General features: G+C 40.0%; 2 protein-coding genes and 2 long non-coding RNA genes across 14 annotated transcripts in view; 1 reads left to right on the forward strand and 3 right to left on the reverse strand.

The window, feature by feature from the left end:
* The window catches only part of LOC132958711 (Fc receptor-like protein 4), a 44,670-nt gene extending 30,304 nt beyond the window's left edge, over window positions 1-14,366 (reverse strand). For 5 of the 8 annotated variants that reach the window (XM_061031726.1, XM_061031724.1, XM_061031729.1 and 2 more), the window contains exons 1-7: window positions 13,142-14,366; window positions 12,842-12,886; window positions 12,481-12,744; window positions 12,161-12,403; window positions 11,508-11,750; window positions 584-826; window positions 119-235 (exon numbers count right to left, since the gene is read on the reverse strand). In XM_061031726.1, coding sequence (XP_060887709.1) covers window positions 119-235; window positions 584-826; window positions 11,508-11,750; window positions 12,161-12,403; window positions 12,481-12,744; window positions 12,842-12,886; window positions 13,142-13,253 — 1,267 coding nt within the window. In that variant the 5' untranslated portion in view covers window positions 13,254-14,366. The remainder of the gene's footprint in view (window positions 1-118; window positions 236-583; window positions 827-11,507; window positions 11,751-12,160; window positions 12,404-12,480; window positions 12,745-12,841; window positions 12,887-13,141) is intronic. The other 3 variants (XM_061031723.1, XM_061031722.1, XM_061031721.1) reach the window with 2 other exon arrangements.
* The window catches only part of LOC132958731 (Fc receptor-like protein 5), a 42,204-nt gene that overhangs the window by 17,968 nt on the left and 1,197 nt on the right, over window positions 1-23,039 (forward strand). Inside the window, exons 1-3 of one of the 4 annotated variants that reach the window (XR_009666815.1) lie at window positions 5,547-5,573; window positions 5,671-5,934; window positions 6,012-6,128. The exons of 1 other annotated variant lie outside the window; for it this stretch is intronic. Coding sequence is in view for 2 of the 3 variants with exons in the window: in XM_061031767.1 (XP_060887750.1) it covers window positions 6,012-6,316 (305 nt within the window). In the remaining variant the exon portion in view is untranslated. Of the gene's footprint in view, window positions 1-5,546; window positions 5,574-5,670; window positions 5,935-6,011; window positions 6,448-23,039 lie in introns of those variants that run through there. 2 more of the 4 variants (XM_061031767.1, XM_061031766.1) reach the window with 2 other exon arrangements.
* LOC132958746 (uncharacterized) lies at window positions 9,411-11,197 on the reverse strand. Its single transcript, XR_009666818.1, has 3 exons — window positions 11,097-11,197; window positions 10,706-10,792; window positions 9,411-9,750 (listed from the first exon to the last, which is right to left on the reverse strand). It is a non-coding gene; the product is annotated as an uncharacterized LOC132958746 (long non-coding RNA).
* On the reverse strand, window positions 14,556-15,272 carry LOC132958851 (uncharacterized). The gene is made up of 2 exons (XR_009666845.1): window positions 14,749-15,272; window positions 14,556-14,709 (listed from the first exon to the last, which is right to left on the reverse strand). It is a non-coding gene; the product is annotated as an uncharacterized LOC132958851 (long non-coding RNA).

A 23,039-nucleotide genomic window follows, 5' to 3' on the forward strand; every position in this document is an offset into this window, starting at 1 on the left:
ATTAACTGGCCCATTCATCCATTAAATACATTAAACAAACATAAAATGCAAATATTCCACGGGGACTGTGACCCATCAATCACTATAAGCGCCTCTCGTTAGTGAAATGTGTTTGTACCTTTGTTCCGAATATATTTGCCAAAATGAAGAAGTCCAACCAGCAACAACAGAATCGATAAAACAGTGATAACTATCCATGGGGTAGAATAGGATGAGAAATTCTCTCCCTGGTTTTCTGTAATGTAATCACAAAGTAATGAAGGAGACAATGACAGAGGATTTTAGGTTTGGATGGATTGACAGATTAGAAGAAAAAATAAGATTTTAAACCTGAACGTTTCAACTTTTACTATTAATGTAAAGTATGCAGTTTAATTGTGCACAATTCAAGTTTGTTAAAACTCTTGAATCATTGTCAATATGAGACCACAGATTCACTGGGTAACCTACAAAGGGATGAAGAGGATGTGAGTTAATGTACGCTGTCCTTTTCAAATCAATCGATATACTGTTTCAACACATAGCTATATCACTATATATATTATATTTTTAAATTTGATTTGGTAACACTGATGTGTCTCACCTTGGACAGCCATCAGACTCTCGGCTGATTCTCTTCCTCCAGAGATGCTACACTTGTAGAATCCTTCATCACGTTTGGAAACACCGGAGATGTTCATGTTTCCTGTAGAGCTTCTTCTGATAAGGCGGCCATCTTTGTAGAAATCAGCTGAGAGATTGGATGAGGTCGTCTTGTGTCTGCAGCGCAGAGTCACAGTCTCTCCCTCCACCACACTGATCGGACTCTCCAGGATCACAGGATCAGCTGAACAACATGGGGTTCATATTTTATATCACACAAAGATGAGTGCATGTAAAGATCTCGTCTAATGCAAACATACCAGTAACATTGATATGGATGATGTCGCTTCTCTTCCCATCTCTAGACTCACACCAGTAATGCCCACTGTCCTCTGGAAAAATATTAGGAATAGTGCAGGATGACCTTTTTGATGTCACTGTAGTGTTACATTCTACTAATTCCCCTTTGGACCGATGTACAATTTTCAATCCAGTCGAGTCATGAGAGCCCTCACAATGGAAGATCAGAGACTCGTATTCAAAGAACTGCAGTCTGTTTGGTTCAAGACGGAGAATCAGTGAATCTGAAACAAACCAAAGAAAGACATGTTCTCTTATTTCACCAGAAAGTACCAAGTGAAGTTAAAATACAACTAAGCATCAACCTGGTACTTACCAACGTCCTGAACATGTGCACACAGCAGAAATAACACGTGGACCACTGGAATAACAAAAGAGAAGAGCTCCACATTGAGTGAGACGTGTTTTAACAGTCGTATATTCAACTGATTCTTACAGCTCCTAAAGCTGCCTCTGATGTTTGACTTTTACATTTGTATCTTTCAGGGCGAAAACCTCATATAAATATTCTGAACCTGAAATCCTTTCCAAGCCCCAAGACCATCCTCTGCATTAAACCGTCATTTCCATCCTAACCTTGAACGACTACACTCTTTAGTTTCAACCAAACGTACTCACAGAGTTTGATGCAGAGCGCGCCGACCTCCATGTTGACTGTCTGAACACCAAGCTGAACTGAAGTGTAACTGAGGAGGGGCTTCTTCCTGTGTGGCCTATTTATGCTGCTCATGTTCCCCTAAGTTTGACACTTATATTTTTTTCAAAACAACGTTCACACTGACTGAGCTGCTGTGGTGGTGGTAAAGCCTCTGTTGATAGATTAGCGTCATTGGGCGGAGCCAAAGAACGAAGCGGACTGCTATGATGTGAAAACATTGATACAAACACGTAAAGTCAGGCAGTTCGAAATAAAAAGGTCAGCTGTTAAAAATATAAACACAAGATATCTGCAGACATAACTGCAGGCTGAAACTGTAAGCCCTCATCCTTCGGTCACTTTAGTCATTTGATGGTCAGGTGTTGCTGTTGTGAGCCTGAAACAACCTGCAATAGAACCGTCCACACAGTTTAAAGCATCAATATGGACGACTTTCAGCGTTTTCCAAGTCCTGCTGGGACACATGTCCTCTAATTCTTGATATATTCTACAGCTGATAGTAAGCCAACTTTGTAATTGTCTTTCACCAACAATATGTTGGAATTTGTGCTGCTCCTCCCCCTCATGGCCAACGTGCATTCGTTTGACAATCAGAGACTTTGCGGACTGATGAGGTTCAGTTATACTACAGGAACCCTTAGTTTGGGGCTGACTGAAAACACTGGAGACAAAAAGACGGGAGGAGACTAGGAGGTACTCACAAAAGTATGTGAATATTTATTCACAACAAAGTGAATGCATCAATTAAAGAAGGATTGTGAGGATGTGGACGTCAGCTAATCGACCTTGTAAGGGTGTATGTATGAGTGGAGGTATGGTGAGCGAGGTGTGCTGTGGAAAGTGAAACAAAAGGAAAGAGCAGCATGGTTGAACAGGGGGAACAGTCTTTCTCCCTGCCCCCCAACCCCACCCCATTGAGGAAGTGGGGCCTGCTCTTTAGCGACTGGGAACACAAGTCCCATGACGACCTGCCACACCTGTGCAACACTCAGTGGTGATGATATTGAGTAATATGTTTCTGTGATCATGAGACCTGAACAGTTGTTGTGGTAGATTTCCAATTTCACAAGCCTGTGAAGAAAAAAAAATAGTCATGCTGTTTGAGGTTAAGTCCGTGTGGTGAGACCAGCAGCCCAAATGAAGCAGCTATAACGGGCTCTGATGTCCTCCCAGATCGCTGTAACATGAGACTCTCTTCATTATCGACTCAAAGGTACCAAACTGTCTTCTCATTATAAATATTAGTGAGAATACATACAAGTTTGACTGTTTGAGCTTTGTTTCACTTCTGCTTTCACCTGCTGATTTTAATCATTTTAAAAAGTTTGTTTGAAACCAGAGAGATGTAGGAAGTGATGTAAGGTTGAATATCTAAAAAATGTGTTATAGTAGACATTTGTAATGTGTTGTAATCTCAAATTTCAATAACTGAATAAAACAGCTAAATGTGTAAATATTGGTAATGAATGAGGGGTTAACCCTAACCCTAATCCTAAATATGCTAGGGGTAACAGTCTGGGCCACTACCCCCTTTCCCTAACCCTAACCCTAACCCTAACCCTGAAGGCCTTGGATATGGCCGTCCAGTGGGGGAGGGTGAGGTATAGGAGGAAATTCACGTCCTCCTCCGTCTCCACTCTTAGGGACCTCCTAACCAGGGGGCCCCGGAGCGAGGAGGGCCCTCCTGTGCCTCAGCTCTCCCCTCTGGACTTTCCTCCACTCTCCCAACCAGCAGGTCCATCTACCACCCACCGTAACCTCCCGCGCCCTCCTCTCCTACCTACTCCTACCTGGCCTCCCTCCTCCTCCTCTCCTGTCCTCCCTTACCCCCCTTGCCCCCTAACCCGAACCCGTGTCGTCACCCTTCTTCCTCCCCTCCCATGATTCCTCCCTAACCCTAACCCTACTACCCCACCCCACCCTACCCCTCCCCTAAACCCAACCTTCGTCGCCCCCTCTCCTCCCTTCACCCCCTTCTTTCTCTACCACCTTACCTCCCCCCTCCCCTAAACCTAACCTTAACCCTGCTCCCTCCTCCTCCTCCCCCTCCTCTCTCCACTACCATATCTATGTCATCCCCTAAGTCCAGCCCACCCCCCTCCTCTCCTCCTCCCACCACTTCCTCAGGTCTCTGTACGCTGGCTGGGTCCTCTGCCTGCCCCCCTGTCGCCCCCTCCTCCCCTCCCTCTTCACCCCCTTCACACACAGTCAATAACCGCACTGAACAGACACCGCCTTACAGTAACACTGTTCTACCCTGCAGTAACACCATCTCATCCTCTCCACTTACAGACACACCACACAACCAGCAGAGGGAGCCAGAGCTGCTTGCTCTGAAGGGTGATGATGATGAAGAGAGTAACCAAAGCAAAGCTGAAAACAACCCCAACATCTGAGATATCCACCTCTTATCACCTCGTGGCAGCACCTGGCTCCCCAAGTAGGCCAGAACCACAGACACCCCCACGCACTCACAGAAAGATACAGGACTGGTCGCTGGAGGTCTGGAAGAAGACACTCATTATATGTGACTCCAACCTCTCCCGGATCCCTCCTTTCACAGACCCACACATACAGGTAGACAGTTTTCCCGGAGCCACCTTCCATCACATAGCCAGCATACTTAAGAAACTCACCCCATGCCACAACACCACACAGTTAATACTCTCAGTCGGACTCAACAACCCGACCGGCGCTCAGAGGGGACCTACACACCTTCCACAGGAGGCTAAAGTTAAAGGATCACTTCCAGGGGGAGCAGAGGCGGGAGCCTGTGCCGTTCACTGGACCGTCCCACTGGTCACCAAACACAGACACACTTTCACCTGCCATTTCTCAACTCATCCATAAAAACAACCTCGCACTCACACATTGGCGCCCCCTGCCACACAGAACGCACAACATTAGTCAGGAACATAAACGCATCATCAGAACATTGGATAACCACAAACACATAGTCATTAAGCCAGCAGATAAGGGGGGCCAAAGAGTTCTTCAGGATAGGGACAATTACATCTTAGAAGCACACAGACAGTTAAATAACAGCACATATTATAAAACACTGACACACCCACTACAATTAGAGACACAGACACTAGTTAGAAAGATTACAGAAACAATCTACAGACAAAAATTAATAGATTCCAAACAAAAACAATATTTAGACGGTCCCAGTGAGCCCAGACCTCTTCTGTCTGCTCACCAAGAGCCACAAGCCTCCTGACACCTGGACGGTCCCCTCGGTTGTTCCGGTCAGCCGCCCCATTGTCAGTGACTGTAACTAAGAAACATACACAATAACAGAATACATAGACCATTTCATCAACCCACTGGCCAAACTTCAGCCCAGTTACATGAAGGCAGTGGTTCCCAAACTTTTTTTGCCAGGCCCCCCCTTGAACATAAAAATGGCTTTTGCCCCCCCCCCCCCACACACACACACACACGTTACCGAATACATTTCGTGTGTACATATATATGTGTGTGTGTGTATACTGTTTTACTGTTTATATACCTGTTTTGTTTTTTCACAGCAGATATTCGTCAAATACAGCTATGAATTAAAAAGGTGGTTATAACCAACCATTCACATAATAAGTTCTGTTTTGGATGTTTGCATCATCAGGGTTTAACTATTCTGGTCTGATGAAAAGTTGAAAATGGCGCTGGCGTTCTCAGCCAGAAGAGGCGGAGGCGACACATAAGGAGGGGTCTGTGGGGAAATATTTTCAACCCTAACCACAAACCATGTATCGCATTAGAAGCAGAAATCCTCACCTCGTGGACACTTCAGTCATATGTTCAGAGAGTCAACATGGAGGTCTGTGCTCTTAACCTCAGGCTGTGTGAGTATGATTCTTTATCTGTTTCATAGATATTTCCGTAACTGTTTTTATGAGATCTAACCTACAACTCTTCTTCTTTCCAGTGATCTGTGTCTTGTTCCTGTTGGGTGCGCATGTTCAAGATGTGGGTATGTACCGTTAAGTTTCTCAATGTTATTGTTCAAATGCTTCATTTTGGTATTTTGTATGACATAAGAGAACATGTCTTTCTTTGGTTTGTTTCAGATTCACTGATTCTCCGTCTTGAACCAAACAGACTGCAGTTCTTTGAATACGAGTCTCTGATCTTCCATTGTGAGGGCTCTCATGACCCGACTGGATTGAAAATTGTACATCGGTCCAAAGGGGAATTACTCAAATGTCAAACTACAGTGACATCAAAAAGGTCATCCTGCACTATTCCTAATATTTTTCCAGAGGACAGTGGGCAATACTGGTGTGAGTCTGGAGATGGGAAGAGAAGCGACATCATCCATATCAATGTTACTGGTATGTTTGCATTAAGACAAGATCTTTACACGCACTCATCTTTGTGTGTTATAAAATATGAACCACATGTTGTTCAGATGGTCCTGTGATCCTGGAGAGTCCCATCAGTGTGGTGGAGGGAGAGGCTGTGACTCTGCGCTGCAGACGCAAGACGACCTCGTTCAATCTCTCAGCTGATTTCTACAAAGATGGCCTCCTTATCAGAAGAAGCTCTACAGGAAACCTGAGCATCTCCAGTGTTTCCAAACGTGATGAAGGATTCTACAAGTGTAGCATCTCTGGAGGAAGAGAATCAGCCGAGAGTCTGATGGCTGTCCAAGGTGAGACACATCAGTGTTACCAAATCAAATTTAAAAATACATGTGATATAACTATGTGTTGAAACAGTATATTGATTGATTTGAAAAAGACAGCGTACATTAATCATCATACAGACGGATATAAATGTACTTCCATGTGGGATGGGTCTTATAAATGACCTGACACGAAAATAAAATATGAATTTATTTATGTACCCAAGTTAGCCAAAGGCTCACATCCTCTTCATCCCGTTATAGTTTTCCCAGTGAATCTGTGGTCTCATAATAACAATTATTCAAGAGAATTATGCTAGAACTTTACATCACTGTTACTGGTATGTTTGCATTAAGACAAGATCTTTACATACACTCATCTTTGTGTGTTATAAAATATGAACCCCATGTTGTTCAGATGGTGATGTGATCCTGGAGAGTCCCATCAGTGTGGTGGAGGGAGAAGCTGTGACTCTGCGCTGCAGACACAAGACAAACTCTACCAATCTCTCAGCTGATTTCTACAAAGATAGCCGCTTTATCAGAAGAAGCTCTGCAGGAAACATGAGCATCCCCAGTGTTTCCAAATGTGATGAAGGATTCTACAAGTGTAGCATCTCTGGAGGAAGAGAATCAGCCGAGAGTCTGATGGCTGTCCAAGGTGAGACACATCAGTGTTACCAAATCAAATTTAAAAATATGTGTGATATAACTATGTGTTGAAACAGTATATTGATTGATTTGAAAAGGACAGCGTACATTAATCATCATACAGACAGATGTAAATGTACTTCCATGTGAGATGGGTCTCATAAATGACCTGACACGAAAATAAAATATTAATTTATTCATGTACCCAAGTTAGCGGAAGGCTAATTTTTGGGTCACATCCTCTTCATCCCTTTGTAGGTTACCCAGTGAATCTGTGTTCTCATATTGACAAAGATTCAAGAGAATTGTGCTAGAACTTTACACTACGAGAAGGCGTGCATTATTTCTATTTCTTCTTCTTTGCAGAGTCACACCAAGAGATTCATGCGTCCTCAGATCTTCCGTTCATCATCTTCAGAAACATTCTCCCTGTAGTATTGATGGCTTTGCTGCTGGTGCTGCTGGGACTGCTCCACTGTGGTATATCTCCAAGGTAAACCCACAGGTAAACAACGGCACCTCATGTGCACTCAAATTGAGATGGAGATACTGAAATAAAGGATAGAACGGGATGAACGACAAAGACAGACATTTTCTCAAAAGTCTTGTTTGGTTGCCAGAAATGAAGAGTATCCCATAATGCTTCATTCAGCTACTCAGCAGCTTCTGTCTTCCATGTGTTACAGTGCACCTTGTTCATTATATGTAATGATGATCCACTTATATTCAGTGCATGTTGTGCAAACCAATGAAAACAGTTTTAATCAGCTAAAAGAATCCAATCCATAGAAATGTTTTTAAATGAGCAGATCAAAGAAAATGGCAGCACTTCCTGTTTGACATGTTTCACATATTTAATTAACTTGTTTGTGAATGTTCAACAGATGTTCGTTCTTCTTCTGTATGAGGACATGAAGATATCACAAGTCAAATAACATTGTGCACAGTTTGTTTCAGTGTCTTTCTATATTTAATATTCACATCTGAAACCACGTCTTCTCTAACCCTGACCCACGAGCCGCAACTCATCTCAGCGTTATTTATAGAGCACCTCTCATACGTAAAGTCTGTGAGCCCATAATGTTTGTGTGAACACAGTCACTGTTAAAAAAGGACCCAAGATTAAAATTGTCTTTAAAACCCACATCATGTGCTGCACAAGCAATCAGCAGGAGCAGCTCGGAGCTTCACTTCCTGCTCATATCTGCATAAAATATCGACCAATAATACGAACATTTGTGATGGTAACATGAACATTTAAATTGTAATATTCCACTGAATGTTTTTATATCAATAACAATGAAAAATACATCTGTCTCTCTATAACAACAGTTCACACTTTTATTAAAGATGTGTGATGGAAGTTTTTTTTGTGTCTTCTGTTCATGCAGTGTGGTCATTGTACAGCAGGGGGAACTCATTGTTAGCGTTGTACCAACATTAACCCATTAATTACCAGCTATACTAAATTAGGTTTGTTCATGAATAGTGTCTCAGATTTCTTTATGTTGGAGGTAGAAATTTGAAAATGGCGATGGTGACTTAAAATGCACGTTGCTACACAAAGCAAGGTGACCAATCTATTTCCAACACCTTGTTTGGTAGACAAAGTAATGTTCACAAAGGAAAACACATGCTAAATATTGTTCTGAGTCCAATGGTGGATACAAATAAAGGTTAAAACAATTGTTTTATTCACAGTGAGAACCCATAAAGAAGATCTGATTCATAATTCATTCAAAGCTTTTTCTTTTTTTTCTGTGACAAAAGTCAAAAACCTGCCACCTTCAAACCCTTCACACTTGTGAACTCTTCTAAAACTCTTCGTACCTGAGTCATGTTTGTGTGAAAGAAAGAGAGAGAATGTACCGCTGCCAGCCGATCAGAATCAAGAACTCTTTTCTTGAAGGTCCTGGGTTTACTTCAGATTCTGTTCAGACATTCAGTCCCCAGATGGTGAAACTCATCTTTTCGTAGAGACAGTGAAATATTTGATCCAATTAGCATTAGCATGTTAGCATGGTAATTTTGAACATATTAGCTCAAAAAGACGTTTTTGTTGAACATGTTGAATATGAATCGGGATTGTTGATAAGAAGAACCTGAGAAAATACTGTTTGCATGAAAGAATAAACACCAGTACACTTCTTTAATGGCACAGTTATTTTCTGTCTTCTCATGTATGACATTTACAACCACATTAGACTTAAAGTGTCAGACTCATTTCTTTATTTGGACTCGATCAGCGTGCTTCAGGTGGTGGTTGACCACATTTTCACACTCACATAAATACACACAGCAGATGGAACATGTGGGTTTAACTGTCACTATATAATAACAGATAATACATCTGAAAATACAAAACGCATCTCTTTAATATATCTTTAAACATCAACACATGTAGGGCGCAAAGCACGAAAACCATTTCTACAATGCAAAATAAAATACAAAGTGTTTTTTCACACATCAGGTTCAACCAAACATCTCATGTGCTGCTCGTCCTTCAGTCAGCCATCACGCTGCGACCTGAAGACAGAAAGGGTTAACAGCTCTGAGCATACCACATTGATATAAAAAAACACGGGTCGTAGCATTCTGAGAAGCATGACAGCTAAAGTTTGAACCGAAGCATGTAGGAAATGCTGCCTTAAGTGGTGCTTTGGTTGAACATCAACGTCCAGTGACATAAACGTTTGAAAGCTGTAAATATGGGTCATGTTCTAACCTCTGCTGTCCATCCTACCAGATATGAATGTCAGTAATGTCCTGAGTCTTACCTACTTGATCAAAGAATAGAGGGGTTCCTGTGTCAAAGGTCGGTTGGTACCAGCTGAGTGAACTGTCGCCGTCATTACTCTGGATACTCCTTGCTCTGTTTTGAGTATAGATTGAATTATCTCACAGTGTTGCCAAAATACTTACTAGAACACTTGAACATCAGGCACCATTTACTTTACGTTTTTATTACAATAAGTCTCACCCAGTTGTTGAGTGTCACTTGGGTCACCCAAAGTGGAGTTCATTCTAAGCTATGGTTATAGCCTCCTTATTTAAGCTTGAAACGTTTCACCTTATTTAGCACATTTTCTAAAGTATTTGACTATTTTTAAGAAATGAAAGGAATTCTTTGCTTTAACCTTTCTGATCTTTTGCTATCCTGTTATTTTGGGTTCTTGGAGGCTTATGTTTGAATCCTATTTGTTAAAACTTTCCTAAATCCTGCTACCTCTCGTGTGTGATTTATTATTCATCAATATGCAGATGACGCCCTGTTCTATGTCTGTTAACTGTATTAAACCATTAGGCATTAAATCCAAGCTTGAATAGTTTACTTTTTAATTAACAATAATCAATAATAATAACTTTATTTGTAGTGTACAAAGTGCTATGTTATGCATATTCTCAGTGTTTGAATCTGAAGTGTACATTTCACTTCTCTGTAGACTTTATCGGAGAATATGTCTGCAGCTGAATTCACCTTGACGACTACTTTAAATCTCATATAGAAATAAGCTGTTTTTGTTTCTCAGTGAATTACTTCACCATTATGTTTAAAAATATAAAATAACACTACTTAAAGTCTTCAACATCATTTTAGACCATGTATGTTTTGTATGTATGTTGTATTTCCCTCAGGGATTGATAAAGGATATCAAAAAATTATTTCTGTCCATTTCATGGCCTTGAGATACAGACTCATGAAGTAGTCATTTATTGTTGTTAAACTACCCCAGGTTCAAAAGGAAAGGTGTTTAAGATCAAGACATAGGATGGAGAATCGTGACTGTGAAATGAACCGTGACAGGATAAACTGTCAGGTGAGGTACCTCTCTTTGTCCTGTCTATTGTAATCGCAGCATACATCACTTGGTCGCTTGGTGCATCTGCTGCCACTCGACGGGCCTCAACAGTGACTGAAAATACAAATGTGTGATAAGAATCCACATCGATACATTACACAGGCCTACAAAATATATACGGATTTAAAAATATAAATATATATAAAAATGTGCAATTTGCAACTAGGACTGACGGCCGATGATCTCCTTGGTGTGTCAGGGCCTTTAGAATCCATAAGCTGTGTTCAAGACCCCACTGTTATTAACTGGCCCATTCATCCATTAAATACATTAAACAAACGTAAAATGCAAATATTCCACAGGGACTGTGACCCATCAATCACTATAAGCGCCTCTCGTTAGTGAAATGTGTTTGTACCTTTGTTCCGAATATATTTGCCGAAATGGAGAAGTCCAACCAGCAACAACAGAATCAATGAAACAGTCATAACTATCCATGGGGTAGAATAGGATGAGGCATTCTCTGTGTGATCACAAAGTAGTGAAGGAAACAATGACAGAGGATTTTAGGTTTGAATTGGATTGAAAGATGAGAAGAAAAATTAAGATTTTGCAGTTTAATCGTGCACAAGTCAAGTTTGTTAAAACTCTTGAATCATTGTCTGTATGAGACCACAGATTCACTGGGTAACCTACAAAGGGATGAAGAGGATGTGAGTTAATGTAAGCTGTCCTTTTCAAATCAATCAATATACTGTTTCAACACATAGTTATATGACTCTATATATTATATTTTTAAATTTGATTTGGTAACACTGATGTGTCTCACCTTGGACAGCCATCAGACTCTCGGCTGATTCTCTTCCTCCAGAGATGATACACTTGTAGAATCCTTCATCGCGTTTGGAAACACTGGAGATGCTCATGTTTCCTGTAGAGCTTCTTCTGATAAAGCGGCCATCTTTGTAGAAATCAGCTGAGAGATTGGTAGAGTTTGTCTTGTGTCTGCAGCGCAGAGTCACAGTCTCTCCCTCCACCACACTGATGGGACTCTCCAGGATCACAGGACCATCTGAACAACATGGGGTTCATATTTTATATCACACAAAGATGAGTGCATGTAAAGATCTCGTCTTAATGCAAACATACCAGTAACAGTGATGTAAAGTTCTAGCATAATTCTCTTGAATCATTGTCAATATGAGACCACAGATTCACTGGGAAAACTATAACGGGATGAAGAGGATGTGAGCCAAAAATTAGCCTTTGGCTAACTTGGGTACATAAATAAATTCATATTTTATTTTCGTGTCAGGTCATTTATAAGACCCATCCCACATGGAAGTACATTTACATCCGTCTGTATGATGATTAATGTACGCTGTCTTTTTCAAATCAATCAATATAATCTGCTTCAGGTTCAACACATAGTTATGTCACATGTATTTTTCAATTTGATTTGGTAACACTGATGTGTCTCACCTTGGACAGCCATCAGACTCTCAGCTGATTCTCTTCCTCCAGAGATGTTACACTTGTAGAATCCTTCATCACGTTTGGAAACACTGGGGATGCTCATGTTTCCTGTTGAGCTTCTTCTGATAAAGCGGCTATCTTTGTAGAAATCAGCTGAGAGATTGGTAGAGGTCGTCTTGTGTTTGCAGCGCAGAGTCACAGCCTCTCCCTCCACCACACTGATCGGACTCTCCAGGATCACAGGACCATCTGAACAACATGGGGTTCATATTTTATATCACACAAAGATGAGTGCATGTAAAGATCTCGTCTTAATGCAAACATACCAGTAACAGTGATATGGATGATGTCGCTTCTCTTCCCATCTCTAGACTCACACCAGTATTGCCCACTGTCCTCTGGAAAAATATCATGAATTGTGCAGGATGACCTTTTTGATGTCACTGTAGTTTGACATTTGAGTAATTCCCCTTTGGACCGATGTACAATTTTCAATCCAGTCGAGTCATGAGAGCCCTCACAATGGAAGATCAGAGACTCGTATTCAAAGAACTGCAGTCTGTTTGGTTCAAGACGGAGAATCAGTGAATCTGAAACAAATCAGAGAAAGACATGTTCTCTTTTAGTATTACACCAGAAAGTACCAACTGAAGTTAAAATACAACTAAGCATCAACCTGGTACTTACCAACGTCCTGAACATGTGCACACAGCAGAAATAACATGTGGACCACTGGAATAACAAAAGAGAAGAGCTCCACATTGAGTGAGAAGTGTTTTAACAGTCGTAAATTGTACTGATTCTTACAGCTCCTAAAGCTGCCTCTGATGTTTGACTTTTAAATTTTTTTCTTTCAGGGCGAAAATCTCATAAATATTCTGAACCTGAAATCCTTTCCGAGCCCCAAGACCATCCTCTGCATTAAACCGTCATTACCATCCTAACCTTGAACGACTACACTCTTTAGTTTTAACCAAACGTACTCACAGAGTTTGATGCAGAGCGCGTCGACCTCCATGTTGACTGTCTGAACACCAAGCTGAACTGAAGTGTAACTGAGGAGGGGCTTCTTCCTGTGTGGCCTATTCATGCTGCTCATGTAACCCTAAATTTGACAGTTAGATTTTTTTCAAAATGAAGTTCATACTGACTGAGCTGCTGTGGTGGTGGTAACACCTCAGTTGATAGATTAGCGTCATTGGGCAGAGCCAAAGAACGAAGCGGACTGCTATGATGTGAAAACATTGATACAAACACGTAAAGTCAGGCAGTTTGAAATAAAAAGGTCAGCTGTTAAAAACATAAACACAAGATATCTGCAGACACACCTGCAGGCTGAAACTGTAAGCCCTCATGCTTCGGTCACTTTAGTCATTTGATGGTCAGGTGTTGCTGTTGTGAGCTGGAAACAACCTGCAATAGAACCGTCCACACAGTTTAAAGCATCAATATGGACGACTTTCAGCGTTTTCCAAGTCCTGCTGGGACACTTGTCCTCTAATTCTTGGTATATTCTACAGCTGATAGTAAGCCAACTTTGTAATTGTCTTTAAGCAACAATATGTTGGAATTTGTGCTGCTCCTCCCCCTCATGGCCAACGTGCATTTGTTTGACAATCAGAGGCCGGAGAAGTCGACAAGGACTTTGCGAGAAGCTGAAGAACCACGCGGACTGATGAGGTTCAGTTATACTACAGGAACCCTTAGTTTGGGGTTGACTGAAAACACGGGAGACAAATGACGGGAGGAGACTAGGAGGTACTCATATTTATTCACAACAAAGTGAATGAGTCGATTAAAGAAAGATTGTGAGGATGTGTGCGTCAGCTAATCGACGTTCTAAGGGTGAGGTTAGGTCAGTGTGGTGAGACCAGCAGCCCGGATGAAGCAGCTATAACGGGCTCAGAGCTTCACTTCCTGCTCATATCTGCATAAAATATCAACCTATAATACACACATTTGTGATGGTGACATGAACATTTCAACTGTAATATTCCACTGAATATTTTTATATCAACAGCAATGCAAAATATGTCTGCCTCTCTGTAACAATAGTTCACATTTTTATTAAAGATGTGTGATGGAAGTTTCTTTTGTGTCGTCTTTTCATGCAGTGTGGTCGTTGTACAGCAGGGGGAACTCATTGTTAGTATTGTACCAACATTAACCCATTAATTACCAGCTATACGAAATTAGGTTTGTTCCGGAATAGTGTCTCAGATTTCTTCATGTTGGAGGTAGAAATTCGAAAATGGCGTTCTTAAAATGTACGTGGCTACACAAAGCAAGGTGACCAATCTATTTCCAACACCTTGTTTGGTAGACAAAGTAATGTTCACAAAGGAAAACACATGCTAAATATCCAATTTACAATGACGTTTTTTAGTTGTCCAATGATGGATAAAAATGGAAGCAACCGTTTTATTCACAGTGAGAACCCATAAAGAAGATTTTTAATTCATTCAAAGCTTTTTATTTTTTTTCTGTGACAAAAGTCAAAAACCTGCCACCTTCAAACCCTTCACACTTGTGAACTCTTCTAAAACTCTTCGTACCTGAGTCATGTTTGTGTGAAAGAAAGAGAGAGAATGTACCGCTGCCAGCCAATCAGAATCAAGAACTCTTTTCTTGAAGGTCCTGGGTTTACTTCAGATTCTGTTCAGACATTTAGTCCCCAGATGGTGAAACTCATCTTTTCGTAGAGACAGTGAAATATTTGATCTAATTAGCATTAGCATGTTAGCATGGTAATTTTGAACATATTAGCTTGCATTGTGATAGCATTCAGCTCAAAGCATTTGAGAGCTACTACCATTACTGTCCACTCAAAAAGACGTTTTTGTTGAACATGTTGAATATGAATCGGGATTGCTGATAAGAGGACCCTGAGAAAATACTGTTTGCATGAAAGAATAAACACCAGTACACTTCTTTAATGGCACAGTTATTTTTTATCTTCTCATGTATGACATTTACAACCACATTAGACTTAAAGTGTCAGACTCATTTCCTTATTTGGACTCGGTCAGCGTGCTTCAGATGAAAGTGAAGCTGCAGCATTAAGGTGGTGGTTGACCACAGTTTCACACTCATGTGAATCCACACAGCAGATGGAACATGTGGGTGATGGAACCTTTCTGATCGTTTGCTATCCTGTTATTTTGGGTTCTACGAGGCTTAGGTTTGAATCCTTTTTGTTAAAACTTTCCTAAATCCTGCTACCTCTAAAGTGTGTGATTTATTATTCATCAATATGCAGATGACGCCCTGTTCTATGTCTGTTAACTGTATTAAATCATTAGGCATTAAATCCAAGCTTGAATATTTGACTTTTTAAGTTACAATAATCAATAATAATAACTTTATTTGTAGTTTACAAAGTGCTATGTTATGCATATTCTCAGTGTTTGAATCTGAAGTGTACTTTTCACTTCTCTGTAGACTTTATCAGAGAATATGTCTGCAGCTGAATTCACCATGACAACTACTTTAAATCTCATACAGAAATAAGCTGTTTTTATTTCTCAGTGAAGAACATTACCATTATGTTTAAAAAGATAAAATAACCCTACCTAAAGTCTTCAACATCATTTTAGACCATGTATGTATGGTATGTATGTTGTATTTCCCTCAGGGATTAATAAAGAATATCAAAAAAATATTTCTGTCCATTTCATGGCCTTGAGATACAGACTCATGAAGTAGTCATTTAATGTTGTTAAACTACCCCAGGTTCAAGAGGAAAGTTGTTTAAGATCAAGACATAGGATGGAGAATCGTGAATGTGAAATGAACCGTGACAGGATAAACTGTCAAGTGAGCTATCTCTCTTTGTCCTGTCTATGTAATCGCAGCATACATCGCTTGGTGCATCTGCTGCCACTTGACAGGCCTCAACAGTGACTTAAAATAGAAATGTGTGATAAGAATCCACATCGATACAGTACAGAGGCATCAAATATATCTATATATATATGTATATTAAATAATTTGTCTTTTTCTAATTAGGACTGAAGGACAACAGATTTACCTTTTCACACTTCAAAGGACATTTGCTCTGATTATCGTCGATAAGACGAGCAGGCTGCTTTTTTTAAATGTATCACTCCTTTGTTTTAAGCACAAGTTTACCTGAACATGCTAATGGTACCTGTTCTTATCTATTTGAACCTCAGCTGTGCCTGACTGAGGTGCCAGTGTAGACAAGTACAGCAACACTGCAGTGCATGAAATTAAAAAAACACTATGAACAGGGAACCAGGAAGACATTGAGACATGATGAAACAATAACGCCACTTCCTGGTTTAAAACATTTCAGTGGTCTTGCTTTGTTCTTGCTTTGTTTTTTCACAGCAGATATTCGTCAAATACAGTTATAAATTAAAAAGGTGGTTATAACCAACCATTCACGTAAGAAGTTCTGTTTTGGATGTTTGCATCATCAGGGTTTAACTATACTTCTCTGATAAAAAGTTGAAAATGGCGCTCGCGTTCTCAGCCAGAAGAGGCGGAGGCGACACATAAGGAGGGGTCTGTGGGGAAATACTTTCAACCCTAACCACAAACCATGTATCGCATTAGCAGCAGAAATCCTCACCTCGTGGACACTTCAGTCATATGTTCAGAGAGTCAACATGGAGGTCTGTGCTCTTAACATCAGGCTGTGTGAGTATGATTCTTTATCTGTTTCATAGATATTTCCGTAACTGTTTTTATGAGATCTAACGTACAACTCTTCTTCTTTCCAGTGATCTGTGTGTTATTCCTGTTGGGTGCACATGTTCAAGATGTGGGTATGTACCGTTAAGTTTCTCAATGTTATTGTTCAAATGCTTCATTTTGGTATTTTGTATGACATAAGAGAACATGTCTTTCTTTGATTTGTTTCAGATTCACTGATTCTCCGTCTTGAACCAAACAGACTGCAGTTCTTTGAATACGAGTCTCTGATCTTCCATTGTGAGGGCTCTCATGACCCGACTGGATTGAAAATTGTACATCGGTCCAAAGGGGAATTACTCAAATGTCAAACTACAGTGACATCAAAAAGGTCATCCTGCACTATTCCTAATATTTTTCCAGAGGACAGTGGGCAATACTGGTGTGAGTCCGGAGATGGGAAGAGAAGCGACATCATCGACATCAATGTTACTGGTATGTTTGCATTAAGACGAGATCTTTACACGCACTCATCTTTGTGTGATATAAAATATGAACCCCATGTTGTTCAGCTGGTGATGTGATCCTGGAGAGTCCGATCAGTGTGGTGGAGGGAGAGACTGTGACTCTGCGCTGCAGACACAAGACGAACTCTACCAACCTCTCAGCTGATTTCTACAAAGATAGCCGCTTTATCAGAAGAAGCTCTACAGGAAACATGAGCATCCCCAGTGTTTCCAAACGTGATGAAGGATTCTACAAGTGTAGCATCTCTGGAGGAAGAGAATCAGCCGAGAGTCTGATGGCTGTCCAAGGTGAGACACATCAGTGTTACCAAATCAAATTTAAAAATATGTGTGATATAACTATGTGTTGAAACAGTATATTGATTGATTTGAAAAGGACAGCGTACATTAATCAACATACAGACGGATGTAAATGTACTTCCATGTGGGATGGGTCTTATAAATGACCTGACACGAAAATAAAATATTAATTTATTCATGTACCATGTTAGCCAAAGGCTCATTTTTGGCTCACATCCTCTTCATCCCTTTGTAGGTTACCCAGTGAATCTATGTTCTCATATTGACAAAGATTCAAGAGAATTGTGCTTGAACTTTAAATCACGAGAAGGCGTGCATTATTTCTATTTCTTCTTCTTTGCAGAGTCACACCAAGAGAGTCATGCGTCCTCAGATCTTCCGTTCATCATCTTCAGAAACGTTCTCCCTGTAGTATTGATGGCTTTGCTGCTGCTGGGACGGCTCCACTGTGGTATATCTCCAAGGTAAACCCACAGGTAAACAACGACACCTCATGTGCACTCAAATTGAGATGGAGATACTGAAATAAAGGATAGAACGGGATGAACGACAAAGACAGACATTTTCTCAAAAGTCTTGTTTGGTTGCCAGAAATGAAGAACACCCTATAATGCTTCATTCAGCTACTCAGCTTCTGTCATCCATGTGTTACAGTGCACCTTGTTCATTACATGTAATGATGATCCACTTATATTCAGTGCATGTTGTGCAAACCAATGAAAACATTTTTAATCAGCTAAAAGAATCCAATCCATCCAATGTTTTGAAATGAGCAGATCAAAGAAAATGGCAGCACTTCCTGTTTGACATGTTTCACATATTTAATTAACTTGTTTGTGAATGTTCAACAGATGTTCATTCTTCTTCTGTATAAGGACCTGAAGATATCAAAAGTCAAATAACACTGTGCACAGTTTGTTTCAGTGTCTTTCTATATTTAATATTCACATCTGAAACCACGTCTTCTCTAACCCTGACCCACGAGCCGCAACTCATCTCAGCGTTATTTATAGAGCACCTCTCATACGTAAAGTCTGTGAGCCCATAATGTTTGTGTGAACACAGTCACTGTTACAAAAGGACCCGAGATTAAAATTGTCTTTAAAACCCACATCATGTGCTGCACAAGCAATCAGCAGGAGCAGCTCAGAGCTTCACTTCCTGCTCATATCTGCATAAAATATCGACCAATAATACGAATATTTGTGATGGTAACATGAACATTTAAACTGTAATATTCCACTGAATGTTTTTATATCAATAACAATGTGAAATACGTCTGCCTCTCTGTAACAACAGTTCACATTTTTATTAAAGATGTGTGATGGAAGTTTTTTTTGTGTCTTCTTTTCATGCAGTGTGTTCATTGTACAGCAGGGGGAACTCATTGATAGTGTTGTACCAACATTAACCCATCTCTTTAATATATCTTTAAACATCAACACATGTAGGGCACAAAGCATGAAAACCATTTCTACAATGCAAAATAAAATAAAAAGTGTTTTTTCACACATCAGGTTCAACCAAACATCTCATGTGCTGCTCGTCCTTCAGTCAGCCGTCACGCTGCGACCTGAAGACAGAAAGGGTTAACAGCTCTGAGCATACCACATTGATATAAAAAACACAGGTCGTATCATTCTGAGAAGCATGACAGCTAAAGTTTGAACCGAAGCATGTAGGAAATGCTGCCTTAAGTGGTGCTTTGGTTGAACATCAACGTCCAGTGACATAAACGTTTGAAAGCTGTAAATATGGGTCATGTTCTAACCTCTGCTGTCCATCCTACCAGATATGAATGTCAGTAATGTCCTGAGTCTTACCTACTTGATCAAAGAATAGAGGGGTTCCTGTGTCAAAGGTCGGTTGGTACCAGCTGAGTGAACTGTCGGCGTCATGATTCTGGATACTCCTGGCTCTGTTTTGAGTATAGATTGAATTATCTCACAGTGTTGCCAAAATACTTACTAGAACACTTGAACATCAGGCACCATTTACTTTACGTTTTTATTACAATAAGTCTCACCCAGTTGTTGAGTGTCACTTGGGTCACCCAAAGTGGAGTTTATTCTAAGCTACGGCTATAGCCTCCTTGTTTAAGCTTGAAACGTTTCACCTTATTTAGCACATTTTCTAAAGTATTTGACTATTTTTAAGAAATGAAAGGAATTCTTTGCTTTAACCTTTCTGATCTTTTCCTATCCTGTTATTTTGAGTTCTTGGAGGCTTAGGTTTGAATCCTATTTGTTAAAACTTTCCTAAATCCTGCTACCTCTAATGTGTCTGATTTATTATTCATCAACAGATGCAAATATAGAAAGACACCGAAACAAACTGTGCACAGTGTTATTTGACTTGTGATATTGATGTCGATTTCCATTGTTGATGATATGTTTGATGATGAAGAAATTTCGCAATTTTTTTCGAAATTTTTTGATGAAGAGACTGACTTGCTTTTAAACAGAATTATTTATTAACAAGATGCAGAATCACTGAACACGTCTGCTCAGGAGAGACAAGAAGCCAAATAATGATCTCTCCCGAACATACACTGAGAGTGCTATTTATAAACAATGTCACAGGGCATATGAGGACATCTGTTTCTTGTTCTTGGGTATCTCTCTGTACTCAGGGGTCCCTTTGTTCACATTGCACTGTGGGGGATCCTATCTTAGATTTAGGCATTTCCTGACAACTCATCACTCATCCTGCCAACAACACCTCTAAACAACCATTCCACTGAAGGAAACTCCTTTAACAGATACAAATTATTTACAGATGTGTGCATTATACAACTTAAAGAGCAGTATAATATCTCTGTCCTAGGTATTTAAGACACTTCAATATCTTCACGTCCTTATACAGAAGAAGAACGAACATCTGTTGAACATTCATCAACATGTGAATTAAATATGTGGAACCTGTCAAACAGGAAGTGCTGCCATTTTCTTTGATCTGCTCATTTCAAAACATTTCTATGGATTGGATTCTTTAAGTTGATTAAAAATGTTTTCATTGGTTTGCACAACATGCACTGAATATAAGTAGATCATCATTACATGTAATGAACAAGGTGCACTGTAACACATGGAAGACAGCTGCTGAGTGGTTGAATGAAGCATTATGGGATGCTTTTCATTTCTGGCAACCAAACAAGACTTTCGAGAAAATGTCTGTCTTTGTCGTTCATCTGTGGGTTTACCTCGGAGTTATCCCACAGTGGAGCCGTCCCAGCAGCACCAGCAGCAAAGCCATTATTGCTACAGGGAAAACGTTTCTAAAGATGATGAACAGAAGATCTGAGGACGCATGAATCTCTTGACGTAACTCTATGAAGAAGACAGAGATAGAAATAATGCACGCCTTCTCGTGGTGTAAAGTTCTAGCACAATTTACTTGACTCTTTGTCAATATGAGAACACAGATTCACTGGGTAACCTACAAAGGGATGAAGAGGATGTGAGCCAAAAATGAGCCTTTGGCTAACTTGGGTATATGAATAAATTAATATTTTATTTTCGTGTCAGGTTATTTATAAGACCCATCTCACATGGAAGTACATTTACATCTGTCTGTATGATGATTAATGTACGCTGTCCTTTTCAAATCAATCAATATACTGTTTCAACACAGAGTTATATCACACATATTTTTAAATTTGATTTGGTAACACTGATGTGTCTCACCTTGGACAGCCATCAGACTCTTGGTTGATTCTCTTCCTCCAGAGATGCTACACTTGTAGAATCCTTCATCACATTTGGAAACACTGGAGATTCTCAGGTTTCCTGTAGAGCTTCTTCTGATAAAGCGGCCATCTTTGTAGAAATCAGCTGAGAAGTTGGATGAGGTCGTCTTGTGTTTGCAGCGCAGAGTCACAGTCTCTCCCTCCACCACACTGATGGGACTCTCCAGGATCACAGGACCATCTGAACAACATGGGGTTCATATTTTATATCACACAAAGATGAGTGCATGTAAAGATCTCGTCTTAATGCAAACATACCAGTAACAGTGATGTGGATGATGTCGCTTGTCTTCCCATCTCCAGACTCACACCAGTATTGCCCACTGTCCTCTGGAAAAATATTAGGAATAGTGCAGGATGACCTTTTTGATGTCACTGTAGTTTGACATTTGAGTAATTCCCCTTTGGACCGATGTACAATTTTCAATCCAGTCGGGTCATGAGAGCCCTCACAATGGAAGATCAGAGACTCGTATTCAAAGAACTGCAGTCTGTTTGGTTCAAGACGGAGAATCAGTGAATCTGAAACAAACCAAAGAAAGACATGTTCTCTTATGTCATACAAAATACCAAAATGAAGCATTTGAACAATAACTTTGAGAAACTTAACGGTACATACCCACATCTTGAACATGTGCACCCAGCAGGAATAACACACAGATCACTGGAAAGAAGAAGAGTTGTAGGTTAGGTCTCATAAAAACAGGTACGGAAATATCTATGAAACAGATAAAGAATCATACTCACACAGCCTGATGTTAAGAGCACAGACCTCCATGTTGACTCTCTGAACATATGACTGAAGCATCCATGAGGTGAGGATTTCTGCTGCTTTTGAAGTGTGAAAAGGTAAACTGTTGTCCTTCAGTCCTCATTAGAAAAAGACAAATTATTTAATTACAGTAATTTAGAACTCATGTTCTTTGGAGAAAGAGAAAATGTTCAGTTTGTGGATATGATTGCTCGACTTGGAAATCGATATATATTTTTAATGCCTGTGTAATGTATCGATGTGGATTCTTATAACACATTTGTATTTTCAGTCACTGTTGAGGCCTGTCAAGTGGCAGCAGATGCACCAAGAGACCAAGTGATGTATGCTGCGATTACAAAAGACAGGACAAAGAGAGGTACCTCACTTGACAGTTTATCCTGTCACGGTTCATTTCACATTCACGATTCTCCATCCTATGTCTTGATCTTAAACACCTTTCCTCTTGAACCTGGGGTAGTTTGACAACAATAAATGACTACTTCATGAGTCTGTATCTCAAGGCCATGAAATGGACAGAAATATTTTTTTGATATCCTTTATTAATCCCTGAGGGAAATACAACATACATACAATACATACATGGTCTAAAGTGATGTTGAAGACTTTAGGTAGGGTTATTTTATATTTTTAAACATAATGGTAAAGTAATTCACTGAGAAATAACAACAGCTTAATTCTGTATGAGATTTAAAGTAGTCGTCAAGGTGAATTCACCTGCAGACATATTCTCTGATAAAGTCTACAGAGAAGTGAAAAGTACACTACAGATTCAAACACTGAGAATATGCATAACATAGCACTTTGTAAACTACAAATAAAGTTATTATTATTGATTATTGTTACTTAAAAAGTCAAATATTCAAGCTTGGATTTAAT

Source organism: Labrus mixtus, chromosome 23 (assembly GCF_963584025.1).
Source record: "Labrus mixtus chromosome 23, fLabMix1.1, whole genome shotgun sequence".
In the NCBI taxonomy this organism is placed as follows: Eukaryota; Metazoa; Chordata; class Actinopteri; order Labriformes; family Labridae; genus Labrus; species Labrus mixtus.